This window comes from Dermacentor variabilis, chromosome 8 (genome assembly GCF_050947875.1).
Source record: "Dermacentor variabilis isolate Ectoservices chromosome 8, ASM5094787v1, whole genome shotgun sequence".
Classification (NCBI taxonomy): domain Eukaryota; kingdom Metazoa; phylum Arthropoda; class Arachnida; order Ixodida; family Ixodidae; genus Dermacentor; species Dermacentor variabilis.
The window spans coordinates 14,293,874-14,310,420 of NC_134575.1; the positions used below are offsets into that span (position 1 = coordinate 14,293,874).

Sequence of the window (16,547 nt, forward strand, 5' to 3'; positions counted from 1 at the left end):
GAAAGCAAAAAAAAGCCCTTGAATGAATTTCATTGTAAATAAAGAACACTGTTATCATCGAAAACCATTACTTACCCTATGGCGGGCGCATAAAAACGAAGCGATTCCGATATAACTTGGTCCATGTATTTCATGCTGAAAACATTGTCGTACGTAAAGGTTCCCTGAAACACCACAAGTTTTTGAGTTACGCTCACATGACGAATAAAAAGTGCCACCAAGGATACAAAAAAAAAAATCATACATCTCTCTTCAGGATGACAAGAACTTCTTTTCGAAGACGGTCTTGAATGTCTTGGTGTTTTGCAAGGAGATACGCTGTAAACGCCAGAGTTGAAGCCGTTGTCTCGGACCTGTAATTTACTTGTGCATTAACGCTACAATGATTCCAGTTAGCAAGAGCGGCATATCGAGAAAGAAGGTGAAATTTGACATCTTATCGTAGCTGTGGACGAACCAAGCAAACTATTTAGAGGAACATCGTGATAGAGAGTGTTTAATGATTTTCTGTATCTTATATGATTTTTAAGGCGCGCAAGTTGAAGCTTCTGGCCACTCTGAGTAGTAAAAAATATCGCTGTGTTGTAAAGAAACCTCAATATGTTGTTATAGCTCCGGAGCAAAGAGTGATACTTACACATTTTTAGGGCATAAAGGCGAAACATTTTTAATTATGAAATATAAGCATGCACTGATGTTATACTTTGAATGGAGGATATGTAGTCATAATCAATGTCCACACTTCTTTGTTCTTTTATCATAGATCATGCAGTATTTATAGCTGACACAGCAGAAGCTGTTTGAAGTGGCATTACATTGCTATAAAGCAGTGGCAATTCTCAGGTCAGGGTGTAAACGACCAGAGGCCAATATGCCGTATACTGTTTGAGCAAAAGGCCAGACACGGAGGTTCTTCAGGTGGTGCAATTGCTGATCGTGTTGCCATGGCGTTACAATTTTATGCGAGTGTTGAAGGAAACTGCACAACCAGGACATGACAAAAACGAAGAATTTTCAGGCTCTATCAATATTGCGCCTGGAGTCGGAGTAGGTTGAACGAAAACGTCATTGCACTGAGCTTTTATTTATTGCTATAAATCAAATTTCTGTTGGTTTTTTAACGTTTACGCGGTGATGTACCGGTTGTTTTCTTACAGTGAGATTTATTTCTGCCAGCGCGCATATGCAATATGCAGCAGCATTATTTTAATTGGACAGTTAGCAAGTACCGATCAGCTTCCCGTATTCTCACCCCGCTACGAAGAAGATGAAGCCGTTTGCCAAAATTTCCGTGTTTGTTAGAAAGCATTTCCGCCCGCTCTGCTTTGCTTTGACAGGCTGCTTTTCTGAAAGACACAGCAGATACGAAATGCGTTGCCATCTGTCAAGAACAAACCACCCATTCAATTATCAGATGCGTTATGAGAAGTAGGCAGCTGTTAACTTTACCTTCATATGCGCTATCTGCATCAACGGACGTCGTGAGCGAATGCGCGTCTACGAAGGCATCGTCCTCAACTTCTGCATTGAGCATCAACTGCAGGAGATCGCTTCTGTAGTTCTGAAATGGTATAAAGACAGGCAATTCAACGAAAATTTTCTAATCAACGTGACCTCGGCAGATGAGGCGCAGTCGTCATCGCGCTTTACCTTTTGTGACCTTAGGTAAATTAGGTTCATAGGTGTCCCACAGATTACTGGTACCATCGCAGCTATCGGTCATGAGCAAGATTTCGTTTTAACCGTCACTGTTTCCAGTGGCTGGCATTTTAGCTTGTATGAACACGAGCGGCTGGATGGCGCAACGTCAGCCTTTATTAACAGCCCCCAATTTTAGCTTTTACTATAAGCTGCTCGTCATCGCCAAAGCCAAACTTCTGATTCTCTGCGTATATACTTGACTTGGCGATGACGCCGCGAGTTCACACATCTCGGTGCAAGCTGAATATAATGTGTAACGTGATTTTCTGAATTAATATTTTTGTGACAGGACGACAGAGTTCTTTGCGAGCTTAATCTTGCGTACAACTTGATGACATAAATGTCCCCCGCATGTTGTTTGAAAACTCGAGTAGATTTTTGAACCTAGGTATTTCTGGAGAAGGGTGAGCAACTTAAATATCAGTCAAGCCTGCACGATTGAGAGGACCTACCTCGCGGTTTCGTCGACGGAATTGTACTATAGGAGAAAGTTCATCAAAGATGTTGTCTGTGGCAGTCTTGTTGAACCGCAAACTGCACGACATTACCGCTTTCCACAAGGAGGCAAACTCCGGAAAGCATGCTGAAAGAAAACGACAAGATCGCTGGTTTGAAAATAGAAGTAAAAAAAAAGACTGCTGCTGATTACACGTGATGTGAAAATTGATTCAATCGAAACTTGTTCTGCCATTTGTGTTGAATGAAAATAATTGACGGGGATGTTGTCTGCAAACGAGAATTGTGAGGGGACGTTAAATGTTCCTTTGTGAGCACCACTTGCGTTTACACAGTACCCAGAACACAACGCGAGACTGCTCGTTCGAGGTGTAGTGCACCATTCTTTGTAACCTGCGAGACGGTTAGCAAATTGCCACTGGCTCACATCGCGTATCGCATCGTGACTGAATTGTTCGTCTACTGGATGGCCGCTTGTGCATATAGATTCGTCTTGACGCTACCGTGCTCTAATGTGGTGTTGCTTCTGCACGCCTTGTGTCAGTTATCCACGTGGATCCAACTGACACGGTGTTAATTTTTTTCAAGAATGTTCCTTCCGCTAGGACCCATATCACGTTGAACATCGACGTGAATTAAATTAGCATTGAAACAATGTACAAGCACACCATACTGCCACCGTAGATACGCGTCATGTATGGGGCGTTTATGCTGCCGGGCTCCTTTCTCCCGATTCCCTCGGGATACGCGAAGCCATATCGCACCCCAACCAAGAAAGCCCATCCGTGGCGTGTGGTTGAATATGTACAGAGACTACGTTGAATATGTGTAATGCGGGTTCAATTCGGCCCAAACCCTTATACTTCTTAATGAGTGTTTTGTTACTGAACAGGCGCTTGTACCCAACGGCATATACCCGGTGACTCTAGCTAGCATCGAAGAGCTTCGTTGAGTAGGGGAGCATAAACAGTGCCACGTAATCAGTGACCTAAGTTGGCATCAAAAAGTTTCGTTCAAAGAGTCCCACATAACTAAGCACATACTCAGCGACTACGGTATGCTTGAAAGAAGTTAGCTGAACAGCTGCACATACCGAGTGGCACTTACCTAGAGAGCAAAGCTGGTTCGTTTGTTGGATTTGCACCTTGTGCAATCTGTATAGGGGCCCAATGCGTTATCTATTAGACTACTGACCGTACAATGACGCAATTCGGCAAGAAGATTGTCCGACAGACTTACAGACAAGCAGACCCCTGAAATTGCGTCAGATGCCTTAAGAATGCTAATGGCATTTAAATAAGAGGAACGCACCGTTGCGTACTTTTAATATACATTTGTCGTGTTCGTTCACAACTGTTGCCATAACTAGTAGTAGCGTTTCCTCGATTGATGTTGCCCTGAACGAGGCGTTCTTTCTGGTGGCACTTGTCCCCGTTCCCGCGGTCTTCCCATGTATTCATGCTGCCACGAGCTAAAACTGGCGAAGCTGTCATACTCATTTCACGACTGCCTTGGCTCTACTCATTCTTTTCCTCCTACCTCTACCTCCTCTCTGAAATTCTGCGGGTGAGCCCAATTTTAAGCGCTTGAGCTTCTGCAATGTTTTAAATATGTCACGCGTGTTTACAGTCGTTCATAGATCACTGCGATGACAACTAGAGAGATCATGAAGGCATTGTGGCGGTGGTCAGGGAGCCCCAGAGGGCATTGCGCATGCGTCCAAATAATGCGCGCTGGACATGTCTTTTTGACGTCGCCTTTCCGCTTTTCCGTGCTCGAGAATCCGGGCTCGTAAACAATACGTGTTCTCAACCTGTACTCCATTGCAGCCTGAAAGATAGCAGCAACTGCAGTGGGACAATCGAAGCGGCAAAGAAAGTTTGGCACTGCGTTCGACTTTCTCATTAAGTACGAGGAGCAACACGCGAGAAGTGGCCAGAGCACTGTATCGGTCAAGCTGACGGCGTTAACGCAGTGAATAGTGGAGAGGATTCCGTCTATGTAGCGATGTCGGTATCCTCGCCGTATTTGTCGCCTGCTTTCTTCGCGGAGGGGTAATAAATGGCCAGAGGAACATTCTGTGGCACTTCCAGATCGCGATCGTCGAATATTCGGTTATCATTCATAGTAAACTTGACGCACCTTTTTGGAACCAACTGTCCATCTTTATACGCGTTTCGAGGCCTGTTTCCAACGTTTCCTTCCAACCTCCTTAGCAAAAAAAAAAAAAATGAAAATAGTCTTTAAAACCTCCGGTGCTGGGCAGAACCCAAACAGCGTCACACGGGTTCTTGAATCACAGCAGCAAGATGCTTTAGCGATCTCTCCTACGAATACACTAAGAAGGTGCCGGTCTTCAATGAGCCTCTTCACGCCAACTCGTCTTACTGGCAATGTGCCACTGGGTGTAAGCGGCTCTTTAATGCCAAAAAATATAGTTGAATTTTTTTAGGTGCTTTTCCGGAGTCTTAACCACGTCATATATATTCAGACATTCAGACATTGTGGTGGCGGCAATAGATAGCGCAGCGTGTTGAGAAGGAATGGGGTGACTCCATGAAAAACAACTAAGAGGGAAGCGGTTGTTACGACTCAACACTACAAACGCGTTAATTGGCGTTTGCCACAAGGCAAACACCCGCCCATCTATCAGCGCCCATGCAGACTTCAACGCAGCGTGGACACCAACTCTTGACGGGTCCAAAAAGAAAGGCCATCACCCCAATATTACCTAGTATACTGAGCTAAGGACGAAAAGGGGGGCCCGTTCAATGCTACCGAACAACGTGACTGACCTTACATTCGCATGTTGCTTTCTTGCCACATATTCCAAACAATCGTGCTTCGGGGGCGGAGCTACTGCAGAGTTTTGGGAGCATGGGCGTGGTATGGCGACGGAGTCGACGATAGTGATTTGCTGCTGGACAGTCTTCAGATTCCCTAGTCAACTCGCCTAGAGTAGACGACGGTATTAAAAGCGGAGACTTTTGGAGCAGTGAACAGAGGGTCCTGATGTGAACTCGAACGCTTAACTTGCTCCTGCGTGGAGTGGGCTCCGTAACGGGAGGCTTGTAACTAAGCAATAAACCTTTCTTTCCTTCATTTTCTACAAGTTGACGTAGCAGTCAATAGGGCTGGGTTGATTCTTTGCCCTAACACCACCCTAAGCCGCAACACGGTAGAGAGAGCCGCGCGACTACAGTAGACGCCTCATACAAGAGGCGTTTCGGCGGGGCAATGCGCTGTGCCACTGTATTGTATATATGCTCATATAATAATGTATATGCTCATCCTGGAGGTGACTTCTGCAAAAAAAAAAGATGTACTGCGATAGCAATTATATGGACAGTCCGGCGTCAGGCGTCAGGCGTCAGGCAGGGAGATACGATATCTCCAATGCTATTCACAGCGTGTTTACAGGAGGTATTCAGAGACCTGGATTGGGAAGAATTGGAGATAAAAGTTAATGGAGAATACCTTAGTAACTTGCGATTCGCTGATGATACTGCCTTGCTTAGTAACTCAGGGGACCAATTGCAATGCATGCTCACTGACCTGGAGAGGCAAAGCAGAAGAGTGGGTCTAAAAATTAATATGCAGGAAACTAAAGTAATGCTTAACAGTCTCGGGAGAGAACAGCAATTTACAATAGGCAGTGAGGCACTGGAAGTCGTAAGGGAATACATCTACTTAGGGCAGGTAGTGACGGCGGATCCGGATCATGAGACGGAAATAATCAGAAGAATAAGAATGGGCTGGAGTGCGTTTGGCAGGCATTCCCAAATCATGAACAGCAGGTTGCCGTTATCCCTCAAGAGAAAAGTATATAATAGCTGTGTCTTACCAGTACTCACCTACGGGGCAGAAACATGGAGGCTTACGAAAAGGGTTCTCCTCAAGTTGAGGACGACACAACGAGCTATGGAAAGAAGAATGATAGGTGTAACGTTATGGGATAAGAAAAGAGCAGATTGGGTGAGGGAACAAACGCGAGTTAATGACATCTTAGTTGAAATCAAGAAAAAGAAATGGGCATGGGCAGGACATGTAATGAGGAGGGAAGATAACCGATGGTCATTAAGGGTTACGGACTGGATCCCAAGGGAAGGGAAGCGTAGCAGGGGGCGGCAGAAAGTTAGGTGGGCGGATGAGATTAAGAAGTTTGCAGGGACGGCATGGCCACAATTAGTACATGACCGGGGTTGTTGGAGAAGTATGGGAGAGGCCTTTGCCCTGCAGTGGGCGTAACCAGGCTGATGATGATGATGATGATGATAATGATAATGATGATGATGATGGACAGTCCGTGCGCAGTTTTGCAGTCGCCGTGATGTTCCGTATAAAGTCAATGTGTAATAACACCCTTGCCGTGCGCCGTATGTCCGCGTGAAAGCGCGCAAGGGGAGCCGACGTTCAGGGCTCAATCGAGGGCTTGTGATCAAGTGCGGCAGCAACAGTGAGCGAAGTGACCTGCGGGCTCTCTGTCGCTTCAACGCAAACTTAGCGGCGATAACAGAGCACGCACAAAGGCATGGGCCTTCTGCAGATCGCTTTTAGGACACGGCGCGCGCGCGCAAATTGCGCAGTTGAAGGTGGAGTACAAGGCAATTCCTCCCCCCCCCCCTTCTCTCCCGCGCTGCCTCCCCGCTTTTCTTCCTTTCGTATGCGATATTGCGCCGTGATCGTCAATTTCCCTTGCGCCCGGTCGCGAAGTACGTAGTTGCGGCCGGAGACAAACACCGGCCCCCTTTTCCCTCTCATCAGCCCCCTCCCCCACGGCCTTTCGGTCGGCCTCGCGCGATCGCGCGCGCCGTGTCCTGAAAGCGATCTGCAGACGGCTCATACTTTTGTGCGTGCTCTGTTACTGCCGCTAAGTTTGTGTTGACGCGATAGACTTCGCTCGCTGTTGCTGCCGCACTTCATCACGCCAGGGCTTTGACATCGAGTGTCCGCGGTCATCGAGTACGATGTGTTCATGTTTACCTGTGCGCACTAACACTATGCTTGAAGTCCAGTTAGTAAGCGAATTTTTCCAAGTTTACGCGGCCGATAAAGCGACTATCCTTTCTTCCTTTAGCTGTCTACCAATTATATATATATATATATATATATATATATATATATATATATATATATATATATATATATATATATATGCCCTTCTACATTTCGTGAAGAATACTATTGGATTGTATAAGCGCTTATGCCAGTCGAGATTCCTCTGCGACAGACTGTGAATGACCGACCATTATTTTTCTTTTCTATTCTTCCCCTTTCTCCATACCCAAATGAAGGGTTGCCAACCGAGCACGTGCGTTGTTAACCTCTTTACATTTCTCTCTTCGTTTCTCTTTTCTTTTCTATTCTTCCCCTTTCTCCATACCCAAATGAAGGGTTGCCAACCGAGCACGTGCGTTGTTAACCTCTTTACATTTCTCTCTTCGTTTCTCTCTCTCTCTTTCTCGCTAATTTGCTATCGCGATCAATGCTACGCCGTTCGGACAAATCTGCGACTTCATTAAAACCTCCCATCAAATTAATTATAGTAACATGTGTGCGTTCTGCTGTTTCCACAAAGTTACGTATGCAATCTGTGAGCTTACCAGTAAGGAAGTTTATCCATGCATGACGAAATTGCTGAAAACTCTTCAAGCTCTCCTGAAAGAGCGACTCTGCAGAGGTGTTCGTTCGATCTTTTCGCTGCAGATTAAATTTTAGGCCGAATGCTGATCCAATGAGGACGTCTGCCGCTAATCTCTGGAATAGCTCCCGAAACTCGATGGCTTTCTGTTTTGACAGGAGGGACTCGATGACCTCGAGTAACTCATTGGAGCTGTCGTCCATGAGGCTCGCCATCTGAAAACAGAAAGCCACCACTTGGTCGCTTCCTCTAAGCACAAACATAAAAACATCATCGAGGATTTATGCCAATTCCCTCAACTAATACACCAAGGACAGCAAAGATGTGCCCGCTAGCTCTGACCCCTTTTGTCGGAAATAGTAGAGATCTGTTTGCTAGGTGTCGTTAGGCATCATTGATAATCGAATGCCTGGTCCCATGGCCGCTTCTGGACTCCCTAGCAGGGGGCGGTCCTTGTCCACCATCTCTGCTTTCGTGCAGCCACCGTGCAAACTCCTAGCTCACCTCCGAGCTTGTGCAGGTAAAACACATCGTTACAAGCGAAGATTACGTGCTACTGACCAAATAGCCGCGCAAAGAGATCCTTTAGTCCGGCGGGATATCTATTGCTAAATTAATTAGCTTGATTTTGTGATCATTAATAACTACGTTTGAAAACAATTAGCTGGCTGTTACTTGGTCGACACTTGATGCAGAGCATGCCTCTCCGAACTTGGTACAGCCGCACGAAGGCAGTTGTGCCTGTCTGCTTTACAGCTTAGCTGCAAAATTCTGCAAGTGAGCCGTCTGCTAGGGCCCAGAAGTACTTCGCTTCATAACACATATCGAAAATATGGTCAAGAACGTTTAGTTATGGCAACTGATGCCAAGCAAACAGTTTTCGCACCAAATTACGCAGTTTTGGCGGTTCACAGCTGAAAGAAACGTCCTTTATCAAGCTGTGGGTGTCTTGGCAGTTTAGTGGTGTTTGCTTCGCGTCCGTGATAAAGTGATCCGTGACTTCTTTTAGTCACTGCTGCTCCAACTGTAAGAAACAGAGTCTACACTTGCCATTATTAAGGTAGAGAGGAAAATTGCCATCGTGAACATCAACGGGAACTTTGCTATAAAAGTACTCCTTTATTTTTTCATCTACCTTAAAAGTGCTAACTTGGTCAGCTGATTGCACACACTTATACTGAAGAAACAGTGCTCTAGAACAGAACCAGGAGAGACGACATACACTATAGTGCTGCCAAGTAACCGTTACATTTATGTGTAACACGAAGCTATATACAGGGTGTTGCAGAGAGCACTTTCAAAAATTTAAAGGCTGCCTGTGGCAGGTTGCTCAGTTCTGGTTGATGAGCAGGTATACTTGAAGCGGAGGACACAACTTGCACAAAAAAACTGAAATGCGAAAGTGACTAATTAACGAGAATTCACTAATTACATGTTAGGTAATTATGTTATGAACCATATTGCTATTTGAAAATTCTAGCAGTGGACTTCGCAAGGCGGATGCACTTGGAACGAATTCTCAGGATGACACCAGTTTAGAGACATAAATTCCCGAACTTTGCGGAGAAATGAATTGGCGTTCCGGTCACTTGTGTGCTTCAGTGCACGAAACAACGTTTTGATAACAAATTAACTGGAACACCAATGCATTTGTCCGTGCAGCCTCAGAAATGTCCTGTTCAACCACTTTCGATCCGCTCTAGATCTAGTTTCGTGTGTCCGTTTCACCGAGTGCTACTAGTAGAGTGTTTTGCCACCAAGCTAACAGCATCGCCGCATACCTGCTTCATGTTGCTCGTCGTAAAAGCTGGCGTGATAAGGCTGCGCATTTTCTTCCAGCGGTCCCCCTCAGCATTCACCATGCTTTGACTGATAATCGCATGGCTCCGTGCGAAGCCTGACGTCATCTGTAAGTGTTCAGACACCACCGCATTCCATGAAACAAAGCAAACTTCTCAAAAAACTTGATATCATATAGCCATGAGCCAGAGAATATAATTACCTAACATGGTCGGGGAAACAGTCACGCAAACGCATGTATGCACGGAAGAATATTTAAATAAATGTAATGAAAAAAAGTTTCCTCGCAGATTACAAATTCGTAATGGTGAAGCTTTCTGCAAGGTAGAAGTGAGGCGTGCAGACAGGACACAAGAGTAGAGAAGTGGACAACACGAACACCGAATTCTCCACTTCTCTACTCTTGTGTCCTGTCTGCACGCCTCACTTCTATTTTGCATAATGAATACTTACCAACTAGCTCAGCTTTCTGTCGTTCTTTCTGTAAGGTGCATTTAAAACAAGTGAGCCCACCGTAGAGTCAGCATACAGTGATACAAAAGAAAATGTGAAGCATCAGTTGAAGCGTGTTAAAGCAAGCATAAGGTAAAGCAAGCATCAAGCCGTAGCTATATTAGTTTGTAGAGCTGCTGATACCCAGCTAGTTGAGATGGCCTTTCAAAGTTTCGCTACTGGCTTCAGTAACTATCACTATGTTCTCTAGTAAAGCTGATTGCCATTTAAAGCGATACACAGGTGCTTCTATTTAACAATACATTTTCAAACGCTCATTTAAAAGGCGTTTGTGTAAGCCTTCAGAAGAAACTCTAACACGGCGCGAATGTAAAGATTGTAGTGTAGTAGACACTCCTTTGGAGCTTTTTCGAGGCAAGTTGCACCTGCGTGATCACCACCGTCAGATTGCCGTGAGACAGAGGGTGGTTAAATAATCGAATTTCAAGGAGTGTCTCATTACGGTACACCAGTCTAGCATTGGTCGTTGTCAATTGAAAAGGCCGGTGAATATATCACTGGCTGATACCTGCACAATGTTCCCACGGTATACGCCTAGAAGTCAGCTTAACACTCAAATGAAATCCAGCGCGCCCTTATTCTCAGTTTAGCGAAAGGCAACAAAAGACCAGGCATTAAGGTGCCCTTGTGACATGCGCCATATGCTGCTACGGCAGGATGCACAGGTGAACTTTTTATTTTGTTATATTCGGTAGGATTGGCCGTGAAGGTCAACTGTCGGTTACGGACACTGATCGAGGTAATGGGAAGTAACGCGTTCTGCTTGCTGAAGAGTCATTAGCTCGCTTATTCGCCCCATTGGCTTACACCGTTTCCTTTGAGTCTGTATTAGCTATGGGCAAATTCATTTTGAAGCGTCTACTGCCCAGTGTTTTGATGTAGGCCACTCGGTCGAGTTCTTACCGGCGTGTCACTCAATCAAACCAAAATGAAAGGTAAGTTGCCAAATGGGGTGGCTTGAACAAAGTGCATGCGGTGCAAATATAGTCAAATCTTGAGCTTTGCCTTACTCTTCGCTCGCTGTAGCCAGTGCTTTGAAACGACAGAAAGGCGCAATAACGTTTATAAAATGTTCAAAGGAATCTACAAATTATCTGAATTTTCGCAGTTGTGCTGTACGTTTTGAAAATGTTTTGTGTGGTGGCACTTGCTTGAAAGAAAGCAAACGACCACATCGAGCGGGACGTTATGTCTCACGGCCGCTTCGAACATTTCTCGCTCTTTTCCGATTGTGATAGCTAGCACGTTTCGAAAATTGAAACGTTTATTGACTTATCGACGCAGACAAAAGCGCGGACGTGTCCAAAGCCAAGGGTAAATCATTTTCCCCACGTCACTCTTCGGTTACGATGTCGAAAGCTTACATGACCAGTTAAGCGATAAATCAAAATTTTAGTGTGAGTGCGCAAATAAACATGGCTAATTTGATGGGCCTTCTACGAGCGGCTATAAGACTAAAATGTAGCAGCACAAAGGTTAAATATTTGTACTCACTCCTCGGCTTGTAAAATTGTTGAAATCTTTTATCTGGATCTTGCGGATTAGTTCGGGATCTTTCACCATAATAAACGGATGAGCCCCGTTGTAGAAGCTGTAAAAAGTCAAGACACAAAGCAAGGCTACATGTTATAGATTTGCTATATAAAGTACCGAGTTGAAAGTATGGCCTCGTAGACAGGCATTGCGCCTCGAGAAACCGGTAAGTGTATATTGTGCTTTTCGTACGGTTATGTGAACACTCTTGCAAGAGATCATGCACTTTTGGAAGTTTTGGGAGAAAATTTTAGCAGACCTGACGGTAATAGTCTTCAAGAATCACTAGACCGATTTCAGCACCTGCAGAGCGGGAACACGGTATCGCAAAGGATAGCATGGTTATGCATTGGAAACTAATATATTATTTTCGGGATGTCTCTGCAGCGGAAAACAGCAAGGGGCTACTAAATATTCAAGGGAAAAGAAGTGTACCACCTTTGAACGAGGTAAGATTATTGCACCAGTCACACAGTCTTTTCATTTACTCTGTGGGCCACATGGCATTAGCTTAAATTTCTTTATTTTCATTTCCGAAAAGAAACAGGAAAACTAAGCACGTACCCTACAATGTCTCCGTATTTGTCCAACCATTCCTTGAATGTGATCAGTGATCCCTAAAAAGAAGCAACAAAAATAAACTACTCTACTACACTGACAATTTAGTCCGTCAACAAGCAAGAACATAACAACTGTAATAAATGGCTTGCGTGATGTTAGTCTGCATTAAATGAGAAGAGAGCAGTCTATGGCACAACTATGAATGATATTCTTACCAGTGTCGGAGCAGATTAGCCTTACCAAAACGATAACAATCACTGATCTCTGACTGCTTCTCACGCTACCTGGCAGCTACAACTTATGCAACCGTAATGTTTACGAAGAAGAGCTGGCCGCAAACGCTATGCGCGAAGGCGAGCGCCATCTGGATGGCGTTGCACAGAACCGGGTGACCGCTGTATGAATGGTAGAAACGCTGGAAAATGCCTTTGTGTTTGAGCTTCGGCGTAAGAGTATTATGTTTCCTAGCATATTCAAATTGCAGTCCGTCGCTAACACATCTGTAGGTTGTGCTTAAATCGTACTCTATGATTTTTCAGACCTATATTACTTTGAGAAATTCAATGAGTTGGGTAACTCCATTGCGCAACACGGAGTGCCTGTGTGGTTCTAAATATTTTTTCTCGCACAAGACGTGCGGCGCGGGACGCCAGATGCCGACACCGGATTTTCTGTGACTTAGAGCCCTTAACGCTGTCACGTTAAAATTACCATTTTCTATCTGTCTATCTATCTATCACTTCTGTAGAGAATAGAGAGAATGCCAAACTATGGCAGATGACTTTCTTCTGCCCATCGGCATTCCATTGCAGGTAAAGCTGTGTTCGTTGAGGAGAAAGATTTTCATTGGGTCTCCGAAGGTCCTTTTAACCTTGAAGTATATGTGGCTCCACAGATTGCACTGCCGATATTTGCAGGGATTGCGGCCATGATGAGAACAGGAAAGCTACAGGTTTTCCTTCAAAATCGCACTTTATTGACACGGGACGGTGACACACAGTCACGTAGCTTGCTTGTATTAAACAGATATGCTATAGAGGTTTTCATTCTAGCATTCTCGCATACATATCCTTATCTTCGTTTTCTTGCTCAAAGCTTGTATACTGTCTTATGCCACTAAAAAGCGGTGAGGCGTGTAGACAGGACACAAGATTAGAGATGTGGACAACACGAATGCCGGGGGAGCGTTCGTGTTGTCCACTTCTATACTCTTGTGTCCTGCCTGCACGCCTCACCTCTTTTTTGCATTATGAATCCTTACCAACTAGCCCAGTTTTCTGTCGTTCTATGCCACTACATATGCAACTGCTACATGGCGTGCCACCTGTTTTAATAATTGGCAACTGCAGTACAAACTGTGCAAGTATCGACGCTGCGTGGCCAGCATCTCACATCGCATGACAGGTGACACGAGCCGTGCTACTCAAGAGGATGATGATGATGATTTATTGGCATCCCCTTTGAAACAGGGTGGTGAAAAACAGTCACCTAGCCTGGGTTATTTATTCTGGAGTGCTATACACGTTTTTTTCATCATACAAATTTTTATACATCTCTATAATCATCTTTTCTTCCTCAAGACTTCTCTATATACTTTCTCCCGCCATTTATTCAGCTGCTTCGCGGCGTGCCACCTGGTGTAATAATACGCAACTGCAATGCAAAGGACCCATGTATTGATGTTACATGCTTCGCGCATCTCGCATCGCTATGCGAGTGGCACAATACGATGCCAACGATTAAGATGAAGGTGATTTATTGGCACGCCCTATCACATGGGGTCGCGACATAATCACCTAGCCAGCTTGATTTAATCAGGTATACAGTACATCTTTTCTCATTCTAGCATTTTTCATATATCTCCTCAGTCTACCTTTCCTCTTAAAACCTTCTTTATCTACACTGTACCGCTACCTAGGCGAGTGCTACCTGGCGTGCCATGTGGTATAATAGTATGCAACTTCAATGCAAAAGGTCCACGTATCGACACTACGCGGCGCGCTTGTCACATCGCGTGTCTCATGGTGCGCTTGGACGCGTGTATAGGGCATGGTTTTGCCTGAAAGCTAACAAGCGCTGGCGCAGCTTAGACGAAAAAGCCTGAACTCTTCTCAAAGTTTACTGCTGCACTAGAAGCTGAGCAAAACTGGCGCGTTATGGCAAGGGCATTCTGTACACTTTCCTTGTCAGCACAAAAGAAGGCTATGTCATCTGCATAGGCAAGTACACCGATTTTGTTACATAACAATTTGAACCCGTGAAAAGCATGATCCCTCAGAATTCGCGTGCAAAGCGGTTCTAATTGGCTTATGGTGTACGATGCCAACCCACTTCACAGGCATTCAGGGGCGGCAAGGCTTCAAGTAGTTGGGTGTATCCCTCTCTCAATTTCACAATAGTAATCCACACAGGCCAGTGGAAATTGCAGAAGTACACCGTAAGGCTAGCAACGGGCAGGGACGACAGTTTTCTATATTTAGCCGAGCTGAAGCTTGCAATGTGTTCCTAGCAGCTAGACTTCCATATGCCCTGCAGGCATCACACTGCTCGCGGCTTAGGTTGCGAGCTTTAAATCGTGTGTTTGCTGCTAATGCGTGGAGCCTACGTGTTGAGGTCCTGTAACTTGATAATCTTTTTTTTTGTCACTTGAGAGTGGGGGTTTCCGCCTAGTTCACCTTTTTGTTAGACAATCTTGTCTCCCGGTTATTCTTCTTTTGTGATGTAAACAGTCCATTTCTCAGAGAATTGATACAACTTCGATTAATCAATTACCTTCCAGAAATAGATGTGTCGTCATCTGTCAGAGTTGCACCACGAGCTGCATGGGGTTTCTTGAAGGAGTTTGTTGGAGGATATCACTTTCTTAAGGCTCGCTTTAGTGTGGATTATATTTTCCCTGCCTCCCGCAAAGAAATTTCCGTTGCACTCATAGACACATTGTTTCCTGTTCCCCATTATCGTGTGCCTTATTTGGAATGTTATTACCTTGACGTATTTAAGCGTGTCCGTCGAATAATCATTGCTGTAGGAATCAAAACATTTTTTCTTTAAGTTACATTCAGCAACCCTTCCTGCCCTTACCTGGCTTGAATAAAGATGCTGTTTCGCGCTGTAGCCGACTAACTGCCATTTGTGTCCACACGCTGAAACGATTGATCACTGTTTAGTACATTGTAGGGATGCCGCGTTCTTCTGGTACATTATCCAAAGAACACTTGGATATCACACCATACACAATTAATTTCCTACCTTTCAAAGATCCCTATGACGCGCCGTATGACGTGTTCATGGTACTTGGCCTACATAACCTTTGGCATTGTAGAATATGTGATAGGCACGCTGAACCACTGCAAAGCACTCGGTCTCTTTTTTCAGGAATCTGTTGGCTATACGTTCGTAGTGTGCGCGCTGCACAAGAAACAGCGCTGGACTGAATGACCTTATAGGACGCTTGCGCGTGTTTGTCTCACTTTTGAATGTGTTTTCAGTTGTCTTAAATTTCTGCAGCGCTTTGTTTTTCTTATTTGTTGTATAGTCTGCTCCCATTTAGTAAGGGAAAAAAGCGCTCGCGTGGCTCAGTGGTAGTGAAGTAGAAATGGCAGAGTAGATGACTCCCGCGCAGGGCGACCCGGGTTGATCCCGGCGGGAAGTCGGTATTTTCTTATAATTTTCAGTGATAGCTGTGATGGACACCAGAGCCGGCGGCGCAGGCAACATCGCTCATCAAAGCGGCTATTGGAATAAGAACAGCTTACGCTGTAAAAGATTTGCCTCATCCGGCATAGCTTTGTAGCTTGATGCTGCACTAGGGTGGATTATATTGTTCCCTTTGATCAAGAAAGTTGTCTGACCCTAATAGATTTCAAGAAAGTTCCAGCAGGAAATTGAAATTCAAGGAAATTGTGGTACATTGTGGCACAGTTCAACATTCATTAAAAGGTGAATAAGACCTTCTAGGTTTCGTTATTAAGCAATATTGTCATCTTGAGGTATTGTGCTTCAGGAAGTTCACAACTGTTTATTATTTTGAGACAGCGCTTGAGCTCTGTTTAAGCATGAATATGTCCCCGGTACCAAATCACAGGAATTATTGCAGACGTATAAATAATTGTATTTGGATGTATAGGTGAAACTCTCACTGGTTGCTGAGAAACTACACAATATCTTGTCATTTTGGTGAGCAGTCAAAGTAGCGGGAGACGCGCATGTAATGCCATCCAATGCTTTTACTCTCCGGGGTATTTTAACAGCGTCGTATTTGTCTTGTTGAGCATAGTACACGTACTTGACCATCCGTCATGACAGCCATGCTTGGTTCAGTGTTTGCTACATTTCCCAGGCA

The 16,547-nt window shown here is 44.8% G+C and overlaps 1 protein-coding gene across 2 annotated transcripts in view; it reads right to left on the reverse strand.

Moving 5' to 3' along the window:
- Positions 1–16,547, reverse strand: part of LOC142589676 (cytochrome P450 3A5-like) — a 41,824-nt gene that overhangs the window by 2,083 nt on the left and 23,194 nt on the right. For both annotated transcript variants that reach the window (XM_075701212.1, XM_075701214.1), the window contains 9 exons: positions 12,209–12,261; positions 11,606–11,702; positions 9,580–9,705; positions 7,761–8,013; positions 2,154–2,284; positions 1,450–1,561; positions 1,253–1,346; positions 245–353; positions 76–164 (listed from right to left, as the gene is read on the reverse strand). In XM_075701212.1, coding sequence (XP_075557327.1) covers positions 76–164; positions 245–353; positions 1,253–1,346; positions 1,450–1,561; positions 2,154–2,284; positions 7,761–8,013; positions 9,580–9,705; positions 11,606–11,702; positions 12,209–12,261 — 1,064 coding nt within the window. The remainder of the gene's footprint in view (positions 1–75; positions 165–244; positions 354–1,252; positions 1,347–1,449; positions 1,562–2,153; positions 2,285–7,760; positions 8,014–9,579; positions 9,706–11,605; positions 11,703–12,208; positions 12,262–16,547) is intronic.